The 21,720-nt window shown below is 42.5% G+C and overlaps 1 protein-coding gene across 1 annotated transcript; it reads left to right on the forward strand.

Moving 5' to 3' along the window:
- Positions 1-18,173: 18,173 nt before the first annotated feature.
- Positions 18,174-20,459, forward strand: LOC119271376 (GDSL esterase/lipase At5g45910-like). Its single transcript, XM_037553232.1, has 5 exons — positions 18,174-18,498; positions 18,630-18,851; positions 18,938-19,086; positions 19,183-19,456; positions 20,115-20,459. The coding sequence occupies exons 1-5, from the start codon at positions 18,261-18,263 to the stop codon at positions 20,330-20,332; spliced, it is 1,101 nt and encodes a 366-aa protein (XP_037409129.1). The 5' UTR covers positions 18,174-18,260; the 3' UTR covers positions 20,333-20,459.
- The last annotated feature ends 1,261 nt before the right edge of the window (positions 20,460-21,720 follow it).

A 21,720-nucleotide genomic window follows, 5' to 3' on the forward strand; every position in this document is an offset into this window, starting at 1 on the left:
GGGGTGACAGAAAACTGGAACATATTCAGACCTAAAAACTGCAGGTGTTTAACTAGTTCGTCAGAATCAGAAGAATTGTTGTCTATGTAAAGGAGTGATCTAATAAGGAAGAGTGAGATTGTGGCTACGGTCGTGCAAGGGCTAAAACAGATCTAAGACTAGCCTACAATGCTACCAAGAAGGACAAGGAACAACAGCTCTAGAACTTTTATGAACTCCGATGGATACAAACCCTAATGGCGAAGATCTAGGGCGGAAAGAGAGAGGGCTTACCAGTGTTACAGGGACGGAGGAGATGCGCCGCACTTTTCTGGTCTAGTCAGGTTGATGCAGCGGCCGACGATGAGGCAGGGGCGAAGCTCGATGACGGCGGTGACGCTCGGGTGCAGGGACGTTGCGAGGAGGAAGAAGAGATGAAGAGGCAGCGGAGGAAAAAGAAAAAGGGGCCTCAACCCTATTTATAAGGCGAAGAGATAAGCGATAGGCGCGAGAATCGAGGAGCTCAAAAATGGATCTTCAATAAAGTTGCCGCCTTGATGGTTGGATGCTCATTAATAAAAGGCATCTTCGGCTTCAATGAATAGATGACATCACGACGGTTTACCACAAATCCTGAGGATGACGTCATGGCGGTTTACAAGATCCGTGCGAAGGTGCAAGAGGAGGAATTTTTCTAAGTGTTGAAGATTGACATGAATAAATTCAAATCAATCTAGGGCCTAATGTTGGGGATATTACTACTGGACGTAAACCGGCCAGGAGTAGACGGGTTAACTCTATGAAGATTAGAAGCCCATGAAGACGTGAGAATGGTGGCGCTTTACGAAGGACCAAGGCCCAAAGGCGGGTTAAGGCCTGTAGATGTAAACCGACTTTCTCATGTAACTTGTATTGTAAGATACGAAGGATAGAGACCGAGTTGGACACATTGATGATCCAGCCTTGGGACTCTGTAAACCGACAGGCATCGACCTATGTATATAAAGGGACAACCCGGCGGCGGTTTAGAGACAACACACAACAACAACTCGAGAGCCAGGCAAAGCGGATTCGCTCCCTGGTCATCGAAACCCCAGCAATTCCATCACAACTAGACGTAGGCTTTTACCTTCATTGTAAGGGGCCGAACTAGTATAAACCTCTCATGTCCCTTGTCCGGTTTAACCCCTTTAAGCTAACCCGTAGCGATGGCTCCACGACTAAGTCCATTCACGAGGACATCTGCTGTGACAAAACCACGGCACCCCCTCTACTCTCTTGTGATGAATTGAGTTTTCCCTTTGAAGTTATCTTATCAGATTGAGTCTTTAAGGATTTGAGAACACTTGATGTATGTCTCGCACGTGCTTATCTGTGGTGACAATGGGATATCATGTGATCCACTTGATGTATGTTTTGGTGATCAACTTGCGAGGTCCGTGACCTCGTGAACTTATGCATAGGGGTTGGCACACGTTTTCGTCTTGACTCTCCGGTAGAAACTTTGGGGCACTCTTTGAAGTTCTTTGTGTTGGTTGAATAGATGAATCTGAGATTATGTGATGCATATCGTATAATCATACCCACGGATACTTGAGGTGACATTGGAGCATCTAGGTGACATTACTGTTTGGTTGATTTGTGTCTTAAGGTGTTATTCTAGTATGAACTCTTGAATAGATCGATCAGAAAGAATAACTTTGAGGTGGTTTCGTACCCTACAATAATCTCTTCGTTGGTTCTCCGCTATTAGTGACTTTGGAGTGACTCTTTGTTGCATGTTGAGGGATAGTTATATGATCCAATTATGTTATTATTGTTGAGAGAACTTGCACTAGTGAAAGTATGAACCCCTAGGCCTTGTTTCCTAGCATTGCAATACCATTTGTGCTCACTTTTATCATTAGTTAACTTGCTGTTTTTATATTTTCATATTACAAAAACCATTATCTACTATGAATATTGCACTTGTATCACCATCTCTTCGCCGAACTAGTGCACCTATACAATTTACCATTGTATTGGGTGTGTTGGGGACACAAGAGACTCTTTGTTATTTGGTTGTAGGGTTGTTTGAGAGAGACCATCTTCATCCTACGCCTCCCACGGATTGATAAACCTTAGGTCATCCACTTGAGGGAAATTTGCTACTGTCCTACAAACCTCTGCACTTGGAGGCCCAGCAATGTCTACAAGAAGAAGGTTGTGTAGTAGACATCGGCATGACAAATGAATCCAAAAGAGTGAGTTTAAAGTCGGAGAATATGTTCTTTTGTACAACTCTCGTTTTCGATTTTTTTTACAGGAAAGCTCCTCTCAAAATGGGAAGGCCCATATGTCATCGAGGAGGTTTACTGGTCGGGAGCCATCAAAATAAATAACTCCGAAGCTACTAACCCGAAGGTTGTCAATGGGCAACGAATAAAGCACTATATCTCAGGTACGCCTATTAACGTTTAAAGTAATATTACCCAAACCATGACACTGGAAGAACACATAAAAGAATCCTTCTGGAATACTCTAGAATCATGAAAATAAGGAGGTACGTGATACGGTAAGTAAACGGACTCCAAAAAATCCGCAAAAATATTTTTTACTAGTTTTGGAATATTTTAGAATTTTGGAAATAAAGAAACTCCCAGGAAGCGTCCCCTGGTGGGCACATGACACCAGGGCGCGCGAGGCTTGCCTGGCGCGACCAGGTGGGTTATGCCCACCTGGAACACCTCCCATACTCCGTTTTTCTACCATATACTTGTCCTCCAAGATAAAAAATCTGTATATACTTCCCAAACCTGTTGATCACCGTATCGCGGAGAAATCCTCTGTTCTATTTTCTTGTTATATCCTACGAATTCTTGAAAGTATGTCATCCCAAGACTCCGACGGAGAGAGCTATGGTCGAACTTCGGATGATGAGGAGGATACTCACTTGATGAGGATCGATGATTCAAGCTCGGAGGAGGAAGATGTTCCTCCACCTCAACCCGGGGATATGCATATAGAGTTCAAGAAATCCAGCCTTCCTAAACGACCTAACCGATCTATTCCCTCTCCTTTTAGGAAGAAAAGAAAAGGGGATTTGTGTGACAAGATCTTGAAGTTGGAGTTGGACGTCGACGATCTCAAAGAGGAAATTTCTCTCCTCAACTACAATATGAAAAAGTTGAAGGCAAAATTGTCATCACCACCATCATCTTCTTCACCACCAAAGGAGAACTGAGTATCGGGTGTGGGCACTCCCCTTAGCTTCTGCCAAGCTTGGGGGAGGTCCCCGGGTATCGTATCACCCCACTATCTTTTTGCTTTTACTTATTTCAGTTCGATCCTTTTGCTTTAGATGAATAAAAGTTTAGTTCGATCCTTTCTACTTTGAGAGTTTGCTTAGAGATCTATCCTTGTAATCGTGTGCAAATTATATAATAAAGTTAGTTTGAGCTTTTGCTTTATTTACTTTCATGTTGCAAATAAAGAGAAGAAATAAGAAAGAAAAAGAGGAAGGAAATAAAAATAAGAAAGGAAATAAATCAATAAGATTATATACTAATCCTATGGTAGGTGATAGCACCACATAAGGAAAAGTATATGTAGAAAGTTTCATTAGAGATTGACAAACATAGCATTAGTCAATGATGCAACTCATGAAAGAATTAATAAGGGAAGAGAAGATTCACATATAGATATACTATCCTAGAAATCTTATAGATTCACATAGAAGTCATATTGTCATAGATCCTTTAACATGCGATGCTTTCCCCCTATCTTTGCTAGCCAAAATTCCGCACTAAGTAGAGATACTACTTGTGCATCCAAAAACCCTTAAACCCAAATATTTTTCAAGTGTCCAACATACCTACCTAGGCATTGAGTAAGATCCCTCAAGTAAGTTGTCATCGGTGCAAAAAGGCAATAAAAATTGCTTCTAAAAGTGTGAGATCATTTAGTGTAAGAGAAATAGAGCGTTGTACGAACGTGGATGACAAAGAATAAAAGCGACATACTGTATAATAAAGGTTTTCATCTTAAGGGGTAATACAATGTGACATTCTCTTGCACTAAGGGATTGAGCATACAAATAAATAAGTGCATGGCAACCTCTGCTTCTCTCTGCGAAGGGCCTATCTTTTACTTTTATGCAAAGAGTCAAAATTTCCTCTCTATTCCTTTTATTTTTCTCCTTTGGCAAGCATCATGTGGTGAGGAAAGATCTAGGCACATATGTCTAGTTGAATATGGGTGGCATGAGTTATTATTGTTGACATGACCCTTGAGGTGAGTATGTTGGGAGGCAAAATCATAAGCCCCTATCTTTCTATGTGTCCGGTTGAAATGTTTTGCTCATGGGTACGATGTGAGTGTTAGCAATCATAGAAGACTATATGATGGTTGAGTATGTGGACTTGCCTAAAGGCTTGGACACATGACTCTTCCTGAAAAGATGATGAATTGTAGTTGCAAAGTTGACTGAGAACATAGTTTGTTGGTTTCTAATAGATTTTTTGCTTTATACTTCGATTGTGTGATGAACTATTACCTATTCATGAGAAGTATATGATAAAAGTTCTATGATAAACTTCCTATGTTTAATTTTGTTGCTGATATTATAATCAACATGATGCTTCTATATCCGTATTTTGTTTTTATCGACACCTCTCTCTCCAAGCATGTGGACATGTTTTTTGATTTGGGTTTTCGCTTGAAGACAAGCGAGGTCTAAGCTTGGGGGAGTTGATACGTCCATTTTGCATCATGTTTTCTTGCTATTATTTATAATGTTTTTATCCATAATAATGCTTTTGGAGTAATTCTAACGCCTTTTCTCTCATAATTTGCAAGGAACACACCAAGAGGGAGAATTTCGGCAGCTGGAAATCTGGACCTGAAAAAGCTACGCCAGGCTACCTATTCTGCACAACTCCAAAAAATCACAAACCCTAGTTCATCTCTTGTGTTCAATCTTGTTACCAGAACTATAGATTGGTGCTCGTGGGTGACTAGTAGTGTTGATTACATCTTGTAGTTGATTACTATATTGTTTATTTGGTGGAAGATTATATGTTCAGATCCATTATGCTATACGATACCCCTTTGATCTTGAGAATGATTATTATTTCTGAGTAATTACCTTTGTTCTTGAGGTCACGGGAGAAATCATGTTGCAGGTAATCATGTGAACTTGATATATGTTTGATATTCTGATAGTATGTATGTTGTTATTCCCTTAGTGGTGCCATGTGAACATCGACTACATGACACTTCACCATATTTGGGCCTGAGAGAATGCATTGTGGAGTAGCAATTAGATGGTGGGTTGCGAGAGTGACAGAAGCTTAAACCCCAGTTTATGCGCTATTCCGTAAGGGACCGATTGGATCCAAAAGTTTAATGCTATGTTTAGAATTTATTCTTAATACTTTTCTCATAGTTGCGGATGCTTGAGGGAGGGTTAATCATAAGTAGGAGATTTGTTCAATTAAGAACAGCACCTAAAAATCAGTCCACACACATATCAAATTATCAAAGTAGCGAACACAAATCGAACCAACATGATGAAAGTGACTAGATGAAATTCCCGTGCACTCTCAAGAACGCTTTGCTTACCATAAGAGACCGTTTTGGCCTGTCCTTTGCCTCAAAAGGACTGGGCTACCTTGCTAAACTTTTGTTACTATTATCGTTACTTGCTCGTTACAAATTATCTTGCTATCAAACATTCAAACTACTCCGCTACTTACAATTTCAGCACTTGCACACAATACCTTACCGGAAACTACTTGTCATTTCCTTCGGCTCCTCGTTGGGTTTCACACTCTTACTTATCGAAAAGAGATACAATTGATCCCCTATACTTGTGGGTCATCAGGGGGTAATAACTTTCCACTGATTAAACATTTTGCTTGGAAGGCCCTAAATGGATCGTTACCCTGCTATGGAATATTGGCTTACAGACATATCCCGCTTACCCCATAGTGCATGTTCTGTTCAGTTGGGTCAGAAGACATCCAACATTGTTTGTTTACATGCAGGAGAGCATAGGAAGTATGGACAGAACTGGGGGTTCAGAACACTATACTGGAGGCTATTAGTCAGGACCGATCGGATCAGTAAATTTAGAGATTCTCAGTCGGATGCAGGGCGTCTGTGATGATTTGCCCATGGCCAAACTAATACTTGTTGCGATTTGGTATCTATGGTGCCAGAGGCTCCAACATGGGAAAGGGGAATCGATCCAAATAGCAGATATAGTAGCCATATCAATCAGAGTTCTAGCTACCAATTTCCTCCGTTCTTACTCAAGCAATCTTTCAGAGAGGAAGCGGGGTCATATGTGGAAACTCCCTGCTAGTGATGTAATAAAAGTTAATGTCGACGCAGATTTCCATTCTGACACTCTTTCAGGAGCAACGGGAGCTATTGCACGTGACATCCAAGGGAATTACATAGCAGCAGCCACATGGTACCACCCACATATCTCTAGTGTTGACATAGCTGAAACGTTGGCGATACGCAATGGTCTGTATTTGGCCAGCAAGATCGGATGGAACAAAGTACAAGTGGAGTCTGTTAACAGCTTTGTGGTGGATTCCTTGTAGAACCCAGATTCGTACACGGGATCAAACATAGCCACGATTATGGAGTGCAGACAACGTGCTCTTGATTTCACTAGTAGAAAACGGAGCTTTATTACCGGTTCGTAAGGGCCTTTAGTGTCAGTTCTGCAATCGGCACTAAAGGGTGGAGACTAAAGGCCCCCCCTTTAGTCCCAGTTCAACACGAACCGCCACTAAAGGCCCACCACATGGCGCGAGCCCGCGTCGTGGTATGGGGGACCTTTAGGAACGGTTGGTAACACCAACCCGTACTAATGTTTTTCTTGAATTTTTTTGGAAAAAATTGATTTTTTTGATTCGTATACGGGATCAAACATAGTCACAATTATGGAGTGTAGACAACGTGCCCTTGATTTCACTAGTAGAAAACGGAGCTTTATTACCGGTTCGTAAGGGCCTTTAGTGCCGGTTTTGCAACCGGCACTAAAGGGTGGAGACTAAAGCCCCCCCCTTTAGTCCCGGTTCAACACGAACCGCCACTAAAGGCCCACCACGTGGTGCAAGCCCGCGCCATGGTATGGGGGGCCTTTAGTAACGGTTGGTAACACCAACCAGTACTGAAAGTTTTTTTTGAATTTTTGGGAAAAAATTTGATTTTTTTTATTTTCAATTTTCTGACTTATTTGACAATTTAGTCTGTAATCACCCCTCATAACTGCTCAAGTGTGGATCACTCATTCCAAATCGTCTAACTTCCCGATCGGTCACCCTCTCACTACTCCAGTCTAAGCACGCTTAACTTCCGAGTTCTATTCCCCCTAGTTTCCAAGTCTGCACTTGTTGTTTTCCTGACAATAGTAAGTTGTCAATCCTATTAACCCTCAGGAGTTTAGCTTGAGCATTAGGTCACACATTTCACCGTTTGAATTTGAAACTATTATTCTAAAAAACAATCATTATTTAGTAACACTAATATTTCTTGAATAAATAGTTTGACAATTGTTTGACCAGATTTGACCAAAATTCAAAAAACTATAATAATTATTTACTAACACTAATATTATTGAATAATTATTTAGTAAGACTAATATTTCTTGAATAAGTAGTTTGACCATAGTTTGACCAAAATTCAAAAAAACTGAAATTTGAGCATATCTTTTTTTCCTTTTAGAATTTGAGGATTCTACAAATTTGCAAAACGGCCTACGCCGGTCAAAATCGGATGCGGATTTTCATGTTGAACATTCTGATATATTATATTTTTTTCGACATCGTATGCAAAAGATATAGTCATTTTAGTTTTTCATCACACTTTTTTGCAAAACATGTCCAAATTTAAGTTTTTAAATTTTCCTGACTAGTAGATGTAGTAACATAACTACATCTCGAAGGATTTTATTTTTTGAAGTTTTTATCATTTTCTTTTGTTTTTTTAACTAAAATGACGATACAGGGGGGTAGAGTTTGAAAATTGCCCTATAGTGCCGGTTTGTGTCTCCAACCGGGACTATAGGTTAAGACCCATTTAGTGCCGGTTTGTGACACAAACCGGGACTATAGGTTAGACCTTTAGTCCCGGTTTATTTCACAAATCGGCACTAAAGGGGCTCAGGGGGGCCCGGCCTGACGCCAGTCTATCACCACCCCTTCAGTACCGGTTCGTGGCACGAATCGGTATTAACGGTTCAACACGAACCGGCACTAATGCATAGCCGTTCGAACCGGCACTAATGATTACATTAGTGACAGTTCAGTTACAAACCGGGACTAATGTGCTTCACATTAGGTCCTTTTCTACTAGTGTTTTACCAATACAGCATACTCACACTGTCTTCGTGAAGCCAATGAGGCTGATCTTATCTTAGCTAGCAACTCTTTTAGCAATAGAAGTTCTTCTTTTTTGGAATCTAATACCCCGAACTTTATTTCTCATGCTATTGTAAATGATATGTCTATTATTTGAGAAATAAAGTCTTGATGTTTAAAAAAGGTAGCAACTCCCGTTTTATGAGTACAAATCAGCCAACTGATGCATAGCAGCCGCCAAATTACCAAGCTGTCCTCGAATTAAACTCTGAGCTAAATAATATTAACCACTCGATCAACTTAATATTACATCTTAAATTTGATCGATGGTACATGTACTACCATAAAAAACTCTTTTTAATGGAAAAATTCCAAAAGTAGCAGGCCCTTTCTCATTATCGCAGGCCTGTATACATTTGTACACGTGAACCGACTAATGGCGAGTCGGCGACACGTACGTACACTTGCAAGTCTGCAATGACGGCATTCACGAGCCTATAAATCCTTGCAAGGCTTGTTGCCACTGGCTCATCTTCAACTCTAGAAAGGACCGGTTGTGAACAAAAAATAAAGAACTTTAGAAAGGCCCGAGGATCGAACAAGCATAAAGTTGCAAACATTCTTGCCATATCTTGTAGCTTAGCAATGTGGACCAAGGCAGTGGTGTCCATCCTCTTCCTCTTCAGCCTGTCCCGCTGCGGGACATAGTGGTAGAGCTACGATGTGATATACAACTTTGGTGACTCCATCTCCGACACCGGCAACCTCTGCACGGGCGGCTGCCCGTCATGGCTCACCATGGGCCAGCCGCCGTACGGGACCAGCTACTTCGGCCGCCCGACCGGTCGCTGCTCCGACGGCCGTGTCGTCGTCGACTTCCTCGGTATATCTATTCGATCTTTTTGTTCGACTTCATCTTTCGCGCCACCATGCATCTCACTCGAAATACAGGCATCGGCATGCCTCGTAGGTCATGGTTGTGGCTTAATATCTGCACCTATTGTTCAACCACCTGATTGGAACTTGCCTTTTGAAATTATGTGTGATGCTAGTGATTATGTTGTTCGTGCTATTCTAGGACAAAGAGTTGATAAAAAACTTAATTTCATTCATTATGCTAGTAAAACTTAGACATTGCCCAAAGAAATTATGCTACGACTGAAAAAGAATTCTTAGCAGTGGTGTTTGCTTGTGATAAATTTAGACATTATATTGTTGATTCCAAAGTAACTGTTCACACAGACCATGCTATTATTAAATATCTTATGGAAAAGAAAGATGCTAAACCTAGACTTATTCATTGGGTTCTCTTGTTACAAGAATTTGATTTACACATCATTGATAGAAAATGAGCTGAGAACCCAGTAGCTGATAACTTGTCTAGGCTTGAAAATGTGCTTGATGACCCACTACCTATTGATGATAGTTTTCCTGATGAACAGTTAGCTGCAATAAATGTTTCTAATAGTACTCCTTGGTATGCTAACTATGCTAATTACATTGTTGATAAATATTTACCAGCTAGCTTTACATACCAACAAAATAAAAAATTCTTCTATGATTTAAGACATTACTTTTGGGATGACCCACATCTTTATAAAGAAGGAGTAGATGGTATTATTAGACGTTGTGTACCTGAGCATGAACAGGGATAAATCCTACAGAAATGTCACTCCGAGGCTTATGGAGGGCATCATGCTGGAGATATAACTGCTCACAAGGTATTGCAATCTGGATTTTATTGGCCTACTCTCTTCAAGGATGCTCGTAAGTTTGTCTCTTCTTGTGATGAATGTCAAAGAATAGGTAATTTCGGTAAGCGTCAAGAAATGCCTATGAATTATTCACTTGTTGTTGAACCATTTGATGTTTTAGGATTTGATTACAAGGGACTTTTTCCTTCCTCTAATGGGTATACACATATTTTGGTTGCTGTTGATTATGTTACTAAATGGGTAGAAGCCATTCCAACTAGTAGTGTTGATCACAACACCTCTATTAAGATGTTTAAGGAAGTTATTTCCCAAGGTTTGGAGTCCCTAGATATTTAATGACTGATGGTGGTTCATACTTTATTCATGGTGCTTTCCGTAAAATGCTTGCCAAGTATGATCTTAACCATAGAATTGCATCACCCTATCATCCTCAGTCTAGTGGCCAAGTTGAACTTAGCAACAGAGAAATAAAATTAATTTTGCAAAAGACTGTCAATAGGTCTAGGAAGAACTGGTCTAAGAAATTAGATGATGCACTTTGGGCTTATAGAACAGCTTATAAAAATCATATGGGTATGTCTCCTTATAAAATGGTTTATGGAAAAGCTTGTCATTTGCCTCTTGAGTTAGAACATAAAGCATATTGAGCAATCAAAGAACTCAATTATGATTTCAAACTTGCTGGTGAAAAGAGGTTATTTGATATTAGCTCTTTAGATGAATGGAGAACCCAAGCTTATGAAAATGCAAAGTTATTCAAATAAAAAGTTAAAAGATGGCATGACAAAAGAATCCAAAAGCATGAGTTTAAAGTCGGAGAATATGTTCTTTTGTACAACTCTCATTTTAGATTTTTCACATGAAAGTTCCTCTCAAAATGGGAAGGCCCATATGTCATCGAGGAGGTTTACCGGTCGAGAGCCATCAAAATAAATAACTCCGAAGCTACTAACTCGAAGGTTGTCAATGGGCAACGAATAAAGCATTATATCTTAGGTACGCATATTAATGTTGAAAGTAATATTATCCAAACCATGACACCAGAAGAACACATAAAAAAGTCCTTCCGGAACACTCCAGAATCGTGAAAATAAGGAGGACCGTGATACGGTAAGTAAACGGACTCCAAAAAATCCGCAAAAATATTTTTTATCAGTTTTGGAATATTTTAGAATTTTGGAAATAAAGAAACTCCCAGGAAGCATCAGCTGGTGGGCACAAGACACCAGGGCGCGCCAGGCTTGCCTAGGGCGCCCAGGTGGATTGTGCCCACCTGGGACACCTCTCGTACTCTGTTTTTCTACCATATACTTGTCCTCCAAGATAAAAAATCTATATATACTTCCCGAACCTATTGATCACCGCATTGCGGAGAAATCCTCTGTTATATTTTCTTGTTGTATCCTGCATAGTTTTGAACGTATGTCGTCCCAAGACTCCGACAGAGAGAGCTATGTCTCACATCTTATTGCTAACCCAAAGACCTATGAGGACCTATCTCCTTATGGTTGAACTTCGGATGATGAGGAGGATACTCACTTGATGAGGATCGATGATTCAAGCTTGGAGGAGGAAGATGTTCCTCCAGCTCAACCCGGGGATATGCATATAGAGTTCAAGAAATCCAGCCTTCCTAAACGACCTAACCGATCTATTCCCTCTTGTTTTTGGCAAAAAAGCAAAGGGGATTTATGTGACAATATCTTGAAGTTGGAGTTGGAGGTCGACGATCTGAAAGAGGAAATTGCTCTCCTCAACTACAATATGGAAAAGTTGAAGGCAAAATTGTCATCACCACCATCATCTTCTTCACCACCAAAGGAGAACTAAGTATCGGGTATGGGCACACCCCTTGGCTTCCGCCAAGCTTGGGGGAGGTGCCCCAGTATCGTATCATCCCACTATCTTTTTGCTTTTACTTATTTTAGTTCGATCCTTTTGCTTTAGATGAATAAAAGTTTAGTTCGATCCTTTCTGCTTTGAGAGTTTGCTTAGTGATCTATCCTTGTAATCGTGTGCAAGCTATATAATAAAGTTAGTTTGAGTTTTTTATTTCTTTACTTTCAGCAAATAAAAAGAAGAAATAAGAAAGAAAAAGAGGAAGGAAATAAAAATAAGAAAGGAAATAAATCAATAAGATTATGTACTAATCCTATGGTAGGTAATAGCACCACATAAGAATAAGTATAAGTAGAAAATTTTATTAGAGATTGACAAACATAGCATTAGTCAATGATGAAACTCATGAAAGAATTAATAAGGGAAGAGAAGGTTCACATATAGATATACTATCCTAGAAAAATCTTTTGTGATTGTGAGCCCTCATCAAAATTTTATATGCCAAAATTGTTGACATTGGACAAGGAAGACAACTTAATGATTTATGTTTGTTTATATTCACATATAAGTCATATTGTCAAAGATCCTTTAACATGTGATGCTTGCCCCTATCTTTGCTAGCCAAAAATTCCGCACTAAGTAGAGATACTACTTGTGCATACAAAAACCCTTTAACCCAAATCTGTTTCAAGTGTCCACCATACCTACCTAGGAATTGAGCAAGATCCCTCAAGTAAGTTGTCATCGGTGCAAAAAGGCAATAAAAATTGCTTCTAAAAGTGTGAGATCATTTCGTGTAAGACAAAATTGAGCGTTGTACGAACTTGGATGACAAAGAATAAAAGGATAGACTGCATAATAAAGGTTGTCATCTTAAGGGGCAATACAACGTGACATTCTCTTACACTAAGGGATTGAGCTTACAAAAAATAAGCGCATGGCAACCTCTGCTTCCCTCTGCGAAGGTCCTATCTTTTACTTTTATGCAAAGAGTCAAAGTTTTCTCTCTATTCCTTTTATTTTTCTCAAGCATCATGAGGTGAGGAAAGATCTAGGCACATATGTACAGTTGAATATGGATGGCATGAGTTATTATTGTTGACATTACCCTTGAGGTGAGTTTGTTGGGAGGCAAAATCATAAGCCCCTGTCTTTCTATGTGTCCAGTTGAAACGTTTTGCTCATGGGTACGAGGTGAGTGTTAGCAATCATAGAAGACTATATGATGGTTGAGTATGTGGACTTGCCTAAAGGCTCTGACACGTGACTCTTCCTGAAAAGATGACGAATTGTAGTTGCAAAGTTGACTGAGAACATAGTTTGTTGGTTTCTAATAGAGTTTTTGCTTTATACTTCGGTTGCGTGATGAACTATTACTTATTCATGAGAAGTATATGATAAAAGTTCTATGATGGAAGTCATATGTTTAATTCTGTGTTGCTGATATAATAATCAACATGATGCTTCTATGTCCGTATTTGTTTTTATCAACACCTCTCTCTCCAAGCATGTGGACATATTTTTCGATTTGGGTTTTCGCTTGAGGACAAGCGAGGTCTAAGCTTGGGGGAGTTGATACGCCCATTTTGCATCATGTTTTCTTACTGTTATTTATAATGTTTTTATCCATAATAATGATTTTTGGAGTAATTCTAATGCCTTTTCTCTCATAATTTGCAAGGAACGCACCAAGAGGGAGAATTCCGGCAACTAGAAATCTGGACCTGAAAAAGCTACATCAGGCTACCTATTCTGCACAACTCCAAATAAGCTGAAACTTCACGGAGATTTTTTATGGAATATTTAAGAAATACTGGAGCCAATAACCACGAGAGGGGGGCCACCAGGTGGGCACAACCCACCTGGGCGCGCCAGGCCCCCCAGGTGCGCCCTGGTGGGTTGTGGCCTCCTCGGCCCACCTCTGGTGCCCATCTTCTGGTATATAAGTGATTTTGACCTAGAAAAAATAAGGAGGAGACTTTCTGGACGGAGCGCTGCCGCCTTGAGGCGGAACTTGGGCAGGAGCACTTTTGCCCTCCGGCGGAGCGATTCCGCCGGGGGAACTTCCCTCACGGAGGGGGAACTCATCGTCATCATAATCACCAACGACTCTCCCATCTTGGGGAGGGCAATCTCCATCAACATCTTCAACAGCACCATCTCATCTCAAACCCTTGTTCATCTCTTGTGTTCAATCTTGTTATCGGAACTATAGATTGGTGCTTGTGGGTGACTAGTAGTGTTGATTACATCTTGTAGTTGATTACTATATGGTTTATTTGGTGGAATATTATATGTTCAGATCCATTATGCTATTTAATACCCCTTTGATCTTGAGCATGATTATTATTTGTGAGTAGTTACCTTTGTTCTTGAGGTCACGGGAGAAATCATGTTGCAAGTAATCATGTGAACTTGATATATGTTCGATATTTTGATAGTATGTATGTTGGTATTCCCTTAGTGGTGTCATGTGAAGACTACATGACACTTCCATCATATTTGGGCCTAAGGGAATGCATTGTGGAGTAGCAATTAGATGGTGGGTTGCGAGAGTGACGGAAGCTTAAACCCCAATTTATGCACTATTCCGTAAGGGACCGATTGGATCCAAAAATTTAATGTTATGGTTAGAATTTATTCTTAATACTTTTCTCGTAGTTGCGGATGCTTGCGTGTGGGTTAATCATAAGTAGGAGGATGAAGAATAGCACCTAAAAATCAGTCCACACACATATCAAATTATCAAAGTAGCGAACACAAATTGAACCAACATGATGAAAGTGACTAAATAAAATTCCCGTGTACTATCAAGAATGATTTGGTTATCATAAGAGACCATTTTGGTCTTTCCTTTGCCTCAAAAGGATTGGGCTACATTGCTGCACTTTTGTTACTATTATCGTTACTTGCTCGTTACAAATTATCTTGCTATCAAACTACTTCGCTACTTACAATTTTAGCACTTGCGGACAATACCTTATCAGAAACTACTTGTCATTTCCTTCTGATCCCCTATACTTGTGGGTCATCAGTGGGGGGGTAATAACTTTCCGTTTATTAATCATTTCGCTTGGAAGGCCCTAAATGGATCGTTACCCTGCTATGGAATATTGACTAACAGACATATCCTGGTTACCCCATAGTGCCCGTTCTGCTCAGTTGGGTTGGAAGACATCCAACATTGCTTTTACATACAGGAGAGTGCAGGAAGTATGGACAGAACTGGGGGTTCACAATACTATACTGGAGGTTGTTAGTCAGGACCGATTGGGATCAGTAACTTTAGAGATTCTCAGTCGGATGCAGGGCGTCTACGATGATTTGCCCATGGCCGAACTAATACTTGTTGTGATCTGGTATCTATGGTGGCAGAGGCGCCAACATGTGAAAAGGGAATCGATCTAAACAGCAGATATAGCAGCCATATCAATTAGAGTTCTAGCTACCAATTTCCTCCGTTCTTACTCAAGCAATCTTTCAGAGAGGAAGCAGGATCATATGTGGAAACGCCCGACAAGTGATGTAATAAAAGTTAATGTCGACGCAGCTTTCCAGTCTGACACTCTTTCAAGAGCAACAGGAGCTATTGCACGTGACAACCGAGGGAATTACATAGCAGCAGCCACATGGTACCTCCCTCATATCTCTAGTGTTGACACAGCTGAAACGTTGGCGATACGCAATGGTCTGTATTTGGCCGGCAGGATCATATGGAACAAAGTACAAGTGGAGTGTGATAACAGTTTTGTGGTGGAATCCTTGCAGAACCCAGATTCGTATACGAGATCAAACATAGCCACGATGTATACCTTGTAGAATCCTTGCAGAACCCAGATTTGTGGTGGAATCGCGTACAGTGGAGTCTGTACTTTTTCATCACACTTTTTTGCAAAACATGTTCAAATTTAAGATTTTAAATTTTCCTAACTAGTAGATGTAGTAACATAACTACATCTCATAGGATTTTAATTTTTGAAGTTTTTATCATTTTATTTGGTTTTTTTAACTGAAATGACGATACAGGGTAGAGTTTGAAAATTGCCCTACAGTGCCGGTTTATGTCTCCAACCGGGACTATAGGTTAAGACCCCTTTAGTGCCGGTTTGTGACACAAACCTGGACTATAGGTTAGACCTTTAGTCCCGGTTTATGTCACAAACCGGCACTAAAGGGGCTCGTGAGGCCCCAGCCTGCCACCACCCCTTTAATACCGGTTCGTGACACGAACCGGTACTAAATGTTCAACACAAACCGGCACTAATGCATAGCCGTTCGAACCGGCACTAATGGTCACATTAGTGTCGGTTCAGTTACAAACCAGGACTAATGTGCTTCACATTAGGCCCTTTTTTACTAGTGTTTTGTCAATACAGCATACTCACACTGTCTTCGTGAAGCCAATGAAGGTGCTCATATCTTAGCTAGCAACTCTTTTAGCAATAGAAGTTCTTCTTTTTGGAATCTAATATCCCGAACTTTATTTCTGATGCTATTGTAAACGATCTGTCTATTATTTGAGGAATAAAGTCTTGATGTTTAAAAAAAAGTTGAAACTTCCATTTTATGAGTACAAATCAGCCAACTGATGCCTAGCAGCCGCCAAATTACCAATCTATCCTCGAATAAAACTCCGAGCTAAACAATATTGACCACTAGATCAACTTAATATTACATCTTAAATTTGATCGATGGTACACTACCATAAAAAACTCTTTTTAATGGAAAAATTCCAAAAGTAGGAGGCCCTTTCTCATTAGGGCAACGATCTGCGCCGGTGCGCCGGCCCAATTGTTGGGTCGATCGCATCGCGGCCGTTGGATCTGAGCGAGTGGGCCGTTGGATCTGGCTGAACAAAACGATTCGCCCTATCATCTTCTACCTCGCACCACAGCGCCGCGCCTCCTACTGCCCCCGCCGCTTCATGCGTTGCACAGCCCCTCCCCCCTCCCCTTCCCCCGCCCCCGGTCGTCCTCGTCTCTGTGCTCGTCTCCGCGCTCGCCGCCGGTCGCCGTAGCCGCTCGTCGTCGCTGCTGCAGCAACAGCGTAACTGCTAGTCGCTCGCCGTTGTTGCTTTGCCCCGTGCAACAGCCGCACCCCGCCAGTTGAAGCTCTTGTTGAGACCGTTGTAGCTCCGGTTGCAACGACTGAAGCTCGCCGGCATGCTCGCCGCAGCTCATCCCCGGTGTGCATCTTGCAAACAAAAAATCGAGCACCGGGGAAGATGCCCAGTGCTACAACCAACGACCAAAAAAACTACAACTAGCGATAGAAAAAGCTTCAACCGGCTACGGAAAAAGCTTCAACCAGTATACGACTGGAGCTATGGATGCCCAGTGCTGCAGCCGACGATGGAAAAAGCTACAAAAGCTGACGAAAAAAGCTTCAACCAGATATGAAAAAAGTTTCAACTCATACGACGGAAAACTATGAACGACCAAAGAAAAGCTACAACCGACGATGAAAAGAGCTTCAACCGTGGAGCCGTAAGCCATGGGCGACAAACAAAAAGCTACAACCAGCGGTTACAAAAGCTACAACCGGCATTGAAAAAAGCTTCAAACTAATTGTCTTAGCTGTGAATCCCGCGATGACTATGACGTCGTTTTGCTGCAACTATAGTTGGTTTTGCTACAAACGGCGTTGGAATTTGCTACAACCATTTTCACAGCTACTTGCTGGTGCTCCGCCGAGCTCCCACGCCTGCCCATGGCCATCGTCGCCGCGGTGCCGTTCCGGGAGGAAAAAGGGTCAACGGTTGCAGCTCCGCGCGTGGTGGGTTGCAGCTCCGCGCGTGGTGGGTTGCAGCTCAGACGTGGTTGGGTCCGACGAGGGCAGGCAGAGCTCCGATGGCGCGGATCCGAGCAGATCTGGCCGAGGGCAGCCGGATCAGCTGATTCCCATGGCGGCGGCGCCCTAGGAGGCCTCCGGCCGGTGAAGGTTGACCATGGCAGCAGGGAGAGAGAGACAAGCGACGGGAAGAAGAGAAACAGGAGGGAGAAGACGCACATGGTCGGGCCCTCCATCCTACGTGTCGCTAGGTGAGTCGCTCGGTACGTTCGCGCGTGGACGCGACCGGCCGAAGCTTGGGCCGGTGCCCCGTCGTGAAACGTTTCCCTTCTCATTATCGCACGCCTGTATACATTTGTAGGTGAACCGACTAATGTCGAGTCGGCGACACGTAGGTACACTTGCAAGTCCGCAGTGACGCACTCAGGAGCCTATAAACCCTTGCAAGGCTTGTTGCCACTGCCTCATCTTCAACTCTAGAAAGGCCCGGTTATCAAGAGAAAAAAAGAACTCTAGAAAGGCCCGAGGATCTAACGAGCATAAAGTTGCAAACGTTCTTGCCATATCTTGTAGCTTAGCAATGTTGACCAAGGTAGTGGTGTTCATCCTCTTCCTCTTGAGCGTCTCCCTCTGCGGGACGTCGTGGCAGAGCTACGATGCGATATACAACTTCGGCGACTCCATCTCCGACACCGGCAACCTCTGCACGGGCGGCTGCCCGTCGTGGCTCACCATGGGCCAGCCGCCGTACGGGACCAGCTACTTCGGCCGCCCGACAGGACGCTGCTCCGACGGCCGCGTCGTCGTCGACTTCCTCGGTATATCCGTTCGATCTTTTTGTTCGACTTCATCTTGCGCGCCACCATGCATCTCACTCGAAATACAGGCATCGGCATGCCTCGTAGGTCATGGTTGTGGCTTCTGACCGTTATTGGTACTGCGCGTGCAGCTCAGTTCTTCCGTCTGCCACTTCTTCCGCCGTCCAAGTCCAAGACGAACGGCACCGACTTCAGGAAAGGCGCCAACATGGCCATCATCGGCGCCACCGCCATGAACCTGGACTTCTTCCAGTCTCACGGCCTGGGCAGCAGCATCTGGAACAACGGGCCTCTGGACACGCAAATCCAGTGGTTCCTGCAGCTCATGCCTTCCATCTGCGGCGGCGCCGGCGGTGAGTATATATATATGCTTCACGCCTTCGACTGAATTTTGTGAAGAATGAATGTGCCTAAATGCCACGCGTCCATGTGCCTGTAGATTGCAGGAGCCACCTGAGCAAGTCCCTGTTCATCTTGGGCGAGTTCGGGGGCAACGACTACAACGCGGCGATCTTCGGCGGCAAGAGCCTGGACGAGGTCTACACCTACGTGCCACACATCATCAACAAGGTCACAAGCGGCGTAGAGGTACGTACGTACGTACACATCTTGTGTGCATCCATCCTGAAAAGATTAGAGCAACCACACATCTACATGAGTGACCCTCCACATGATCGATCCTAGACGCTGATCGGGCTGGGCGCGGTGGACGTGGTGGTGCCGGGCGTGCTGCCGATCGGGTGCTTCCCGCTCTACCTGACCCTGTACGGGAGCTCCAACCAGAGCGACTACGATGGGGACGGCTGCCTCAGGCGCTTCAACGACCTGTCCGGCTACCACAACCGGCTGCTCAGGCAGGGGATCGGCAGGCTCCGGAGCAAGTACGCCGGCGTCAGGCTCATGTACGGCGACTTCTACACCCAGGTCGCCGAGATGGTCCGCTCTCCCCGGAGCTTCGGTACGTACGTGCATGCATGCTCGATCACGCCGTCGCGCGCTTCTCCGTGTGCCTCTTCGGGTTGATTAGCATATGTGTTTCTCGTGTTAGCAAGCATCTCTAATTAGTAACATCAATTAACATCAACAAGTTCAGCACCGCGCGCTTCCTGCGAGTGGATCGACACGCACACAAGCCCACGGCTTTGTCAGCAGGTGTCCGGCTTTTTGCCAGCCGGGGCGCTGCCCACGGGATGGATATGGCCAACTGTACGTGTGTATCTGCAGCTTGTCTGGTTGCACACCCGCTCGACTTTTTTTCCTCTGTGCGCTCAGCATTGCTGCAAGCGGCTCCAGTGACGGTTTCAGATTTTATCCAGAAAAAAAGTCTTGCGAGGAGAAAAGGGTTATCCAGATTTGTCGGCCCAAGGTTATCTGAAGCAAAATTCTCCTATGCGTCGGCAACTGTTTTGTTGTTGTTGTTGTTGTAACGCTCTCCTTCTTCTTCACGACTAGCCCATAATAACCCAACAAGAGGATCAATGGCGTGTCTTAGTACTCTCACGGTCTGATGTTTTTTTTCCAAAGTTACTTCTAATTTTAAAAATGCATTTCTGAATTAGATTGCTATTCTTTTTAACCGGTGGTATTTATGATTCTCATTACACAATGTTCTTCAGGACTGGATTACGGCCTGACTGTTTGTTGCGGCGCGAGCGGCCAAGGGTCATACAACTACAATAATAAGGCGAGGTGTGGCATGTCCGGCTCAAGCGCCTGCAAGGACCCTCAGAACTATTTGAACTGGGACGGCATCCGCTTGACTGAGCATGCCTACCGTTCGATCGCGTATGGGTGGCTCACAGGGCCCTACTGTGTGCCCGCTATTCTTCATTGAGCTACCGATGGCTACACATATTGGCTAACAGTAATGTGCACTGTAATGAACCAATAATTCAAGGGGATGCTGCCGATCAATGATGTTTCTGATGGAGACCCAAGTTTGATATATGTGCACAGTGCACTCCAGATGCAAAATTAAACCGTTATGATATAACATCGAGCTTGCAACTTCATAATTGGATTTCATTTACGCCGTGATAAGTATATATCACGGTTAACACCTTCTGCATCGCAACCTCGCGAAACAGACTTACGCCACACTTTACAAATGAAGCCCAGATGGTCAAACCGATAGAAGGTGATGAGAAATCCTACTACCAAATGGGATCATGCGGCAATCCCAACCAAATATGCCTCCCTAAAGGAAGAGAGACACCTGACCTAGCTATGATATGGGCTTCAAAACTAGAAGCTCAAGATTCCAAAGAGTAAGTGCAAGAGTACATACATTGATTGATTTAGCACAAAATCAACTACACATGGGCCATGAGCCCACTAAAAAGATCGGCATTGGGCCTGTCTCTGAAAAAGAACGTACAACATGGGCCTCAATTTTATAATATCAGCAAAGTTTTTAATCATGCTTAAGTAAGCCCAAACAACAAAGCCTACTAGGATCAATCCCTGGTCTACACGGAGTTCACCCACGCTGCTAGCCACCCCGTCCAAGTCGGAACCTTTGTATGTGAAGGGGCGGACCCTACTTGACCCCATTTGAGTCAGGTTTTTTTTCTTAGTTTTCATTTATTTTTTCATTTTTTTTATTCTCCATTTTTTCATTTCCTTTTGCATTTTTTCGGGTTTACTTTTCCATTTTCTTTTTCTTTGTTTTATTTTGTTTCTTTTTTAGTTTTCTTTGTTCATTCGGTTTTTAATTGTCCACATTTTGAAGGTTTTCTGTTTCCTTCTTCATTTTTTCAAATACTTTTCTAATATTTTTAGAATATTTATTCAACATTTTTATACTTATACATGATCAACATGTTTTCAAAAAAATCAAAAAAATACTTGTTCAACATTTTTCAAATACTTATTCAATATTTTTACATACATGATGAACATTTTTCAATATTTTTTTTAAAAATAGTTGTTCAACATTTTTTAAATACTTTTCAACTTTTTAAATACGTGTTCAACATTTTTATATACATGTTTTTCCAAATACTTGTTCAATAGTTTTCGCAAATACTTGTTTAACATTTTCCAAATACTTTTCAACATTTTTATATTCCTTGTTTAACATATTTTAAATGTTTTTGGAAGAGTGTTTTCTGTAATATACTGAACGGGTGTGCGGCCAACTCATTGACAAGTGCCTCCGCACAGGGAGGACCGTTGCTGTTCGTTGGCTTCTTGTCCCATGGTATGATGATCTGTGGCACA

The sequence above is a fragment of the Triticum dicoccoides genome, chromosome 3A, assembly GCF_002162155.2.
Source record: "Triticum dicoccoides isolate Atlit2015 ecotype Zavitan chromosome 3A, WEW_v2.0, whole genome shotgun sequence".
NCBI classification, from domain to species: domain Eukaryota; kingdom Viridiplantae; phylum Streptophyta; class Magnoliopsida; order Poales; family Poaceae; genus Triticum; species Triticum dicoccoides.